The sequence below is a fragment of the Montipora foliosa genome, chromosome 11 (genome assembly GCF_036669935.1).
Source record: "Montipora foliosa isolate CH-2021 chromosome 11, ASM3666993v2, whole genome shotgun sequence".
NCBI classification, from domain to species: domain Eukaryota; kingdom Metazoa; phylum Cnidaria; class Anthozoa; order Scleractinia; family Acroporidae; genus Montipora; species Montipora foliosa.
Window position 1 is genome coordinate 30,544,463 of NC_090879.1, and position 2,500 is coordinate 30,546,962.

Here is a 2,500-nt window from a genome sequence, read left to right on the forward strand (position 1 = left end):
TGCAGATCAAAGGAACAAAAGTACGTTGATATTAACACGAGATGAGGAATGCAGGTCTGAAGCAACACTTCTTGACAACAACTCGAATGAAAGCTTCACGAATCAAATTATTTAAAATGAAAGAGGGTCCGTTAATCGTTAGTTCACACCAAGTGGCAAACTAACTTGTAGCAAAGAGACTGAGGGAACAAATTCTTAAGATCAACTAGCTAAAGGTCAGCGCAAACAAATAAAACTTTTCAAATTTGCTCGTGTGAATTACGGTAGAATTAATCGAAGTGTGTGGAAAGTAATAAAAAAGACCACTAATTGAGGTACCAATTCATTTAATTTTTGTTTTTTCGTGTACAAATTAAAAGGAAATTTATTGCCCAGAGGAAATAAATGGATTTATGCTGAGTATGACATGCTTAGTTAGTTATTTCCCATGTTGCAGTTTGCGCATTTCTGTCATCCGGGATTTTTTCTAGATCATTCACCATTTGTGCAAGCTAGGCGGAGCCTGATTCAACAGAGTCAAATCAATTTTCCCTCCCAATCCTCATTTCGGTATTTCCTAGGTTACCATGCTGATTTCAATAAACAGCCTAGCCCATCAGGGCTTGGCCAAAATATCCCAAACATATGTGGTATTATTTGTGTCCCAGCAAACGGAGCTCGCCTAGAGCAATGCCTTGCCAATAATATCAGTCAGACTGTATGGAAGCATAAGTATGTATACATATATATATTTTAAACGTAGTCAAAGAAAAGCTCAAAGGATCTCCCATACTGGGTCAGAATAATATAATCATGAAACTATGTAATACTCCCCAAATTTGCAATATTGTGATACAGAAGTCCTAGATACATAAAAATTGAATCGTGTATTTACATGTTTCGAGCACTGGCTATCACAGTGTTTAAGAAATAACCGATAAACAAAATAAAAATCAAAATAACATATTTCAATCCGATGTCGAAACAATGCAATCGGTAAACACGAGCATTGCTTGCCTGAATCAAAAATGACCCGGCGAAAGTGCCGCGAAGAATTGAAAATGTGCGGGCGCCATTTATTCCATAAGGTCGTCCGCCTTGCGGAGGAATTTTTGACGAAACGAAACCGTAATCAAATACGAGAAACGCTTTGGAGCAACTGAGACAGCCTCCTTGGACAGTAAGCAGTAATGCGCTTGTTAAGTTCAACTCGCCTAAAAAACCTGGGCGGATTGATTTGAAATGGAGTGTAATGCCATGTATATGCAGTTCAACATGTGAATTTCCCCTCACGACAATTACCCTAACCCCTCACGACAATCCCGACACTTAAAATTTAAAAAAATCTTAATTCTAACATAGCTAAACTTTCCTGCCTGAAGTAGATCCTCTCCCGGAATTAATTAATATTCTCAATACAAATCCGTGCTTGAAGCTGATTGGTCGAGTGAGTAACTGTGCCTAGTTTCCCCGTGATCTGCAACGGCTTGCGACAAAATCGGCGATATGTTCCCGTCGCGTTGCAAACAGACATCAGGGTGTTTAAGAAACGGCGACGGTTACGGCAACGACAGCGCACGCTTCAAGACATGACTGTCATTGGTTAAAAGAGGAAAAATAATCGCACGGCACACGTTTTTGCGCGTATTTTTGAGGTACTCTGCAGAACGACGTGAAATCACCAAAGGTAAACCGTTTATTCTTCATTTTTACCTTGAAACCGCTCGTAGCCCACATTATACAACGAGAATAAGTTGGAAAAATCGCGAAATACTTACTATGGAGCAAAGTTATGTTTTGAAGTGCAGACGTTTCCGTTGCCGTCGCCGTCGTCGATCTGCTTAAAGTTCTAATCTGTTCGTCCTCCACTTCTGCGGCTCGTGGTCTGGTTGATCATTCGAGTTAAGGATTTTGATTCTCCTTTCCTTTCATTTTGTGGAAAAGGCGTTGCCATGGCGACGCACTCTCTTCTGATTGAACCCAAGGAAAATGCTTAGCACTATTTTAGTAATAAAATCCACTTGTCTGCGAGCACTTAATATTTCATGCAAAGCGGCATTTGTCATGTTCTCTGTGGTACTTCCGAGGTAATCGTAATCGTGTCGAAAACCTTTTTGAGATAAAATGATCAAACTCTATTGATGTATTAATGTGCGCCAAAGCAATATCAAAATCCCCTTTAACACACAAGCAAAAAAATCTAACTTACGACGAACTTGTTTCAGCAGAAAATGAAGAAAACAAACAAACAGCAAACGCTTTGGCTGCTTAAATTAGTATAAGTACATATAAAAACAATCGTCTCGAGTGGAATTAAAATACATGCAGTTCTTTACAGATAAGTGTTCTTTTTGTGGGAAATATCAATTTCATTGCTGACGCCCGTTCGTGCGGTTGACTCGGACCATCTTCTCTTCTCGACCCGCTCGTCCACGTCGTGCCCCGCATAAAAAGAATGAGCCCCATCAAGCGTTTCGTTTCGGATGCCACGGCTCAAGGGCCCATTGGAATGGACAACAAC

The 2,500-nt window shown here is 40.2% G+C and overlaps 1 protein-coding gene across 6 annotated transcripts in view; it reads right to left on the reverse strand.

The window, feature by feature from the left end:
• Nucleotides 1-309: 309 nt before the first annotated feature.
• The window catches only part of LOC137975345 (uncharacterized), a 20,221-nt gene continuing 18,030 nt past the window's right edge, over nucleotides 310-2,500 (reverse strand). For all 6 annotated transcript variants that reach the window (XR_011117565.1, XM_068822437.1, XM_068822440.1 and 3 more), the window contains one exon: nucleotides 310-2,500. This exon is cut by the window's right edge and continues 405 nt beyond it. Coding sequence is in view for 5 of the 6 variants with exons in the window: in XM_068822437.1 (XP_068678538.1) it covers nucleotides 2,312-2,500 (189 nt within the window). In the remaining variant the exon portion in view is untranslated.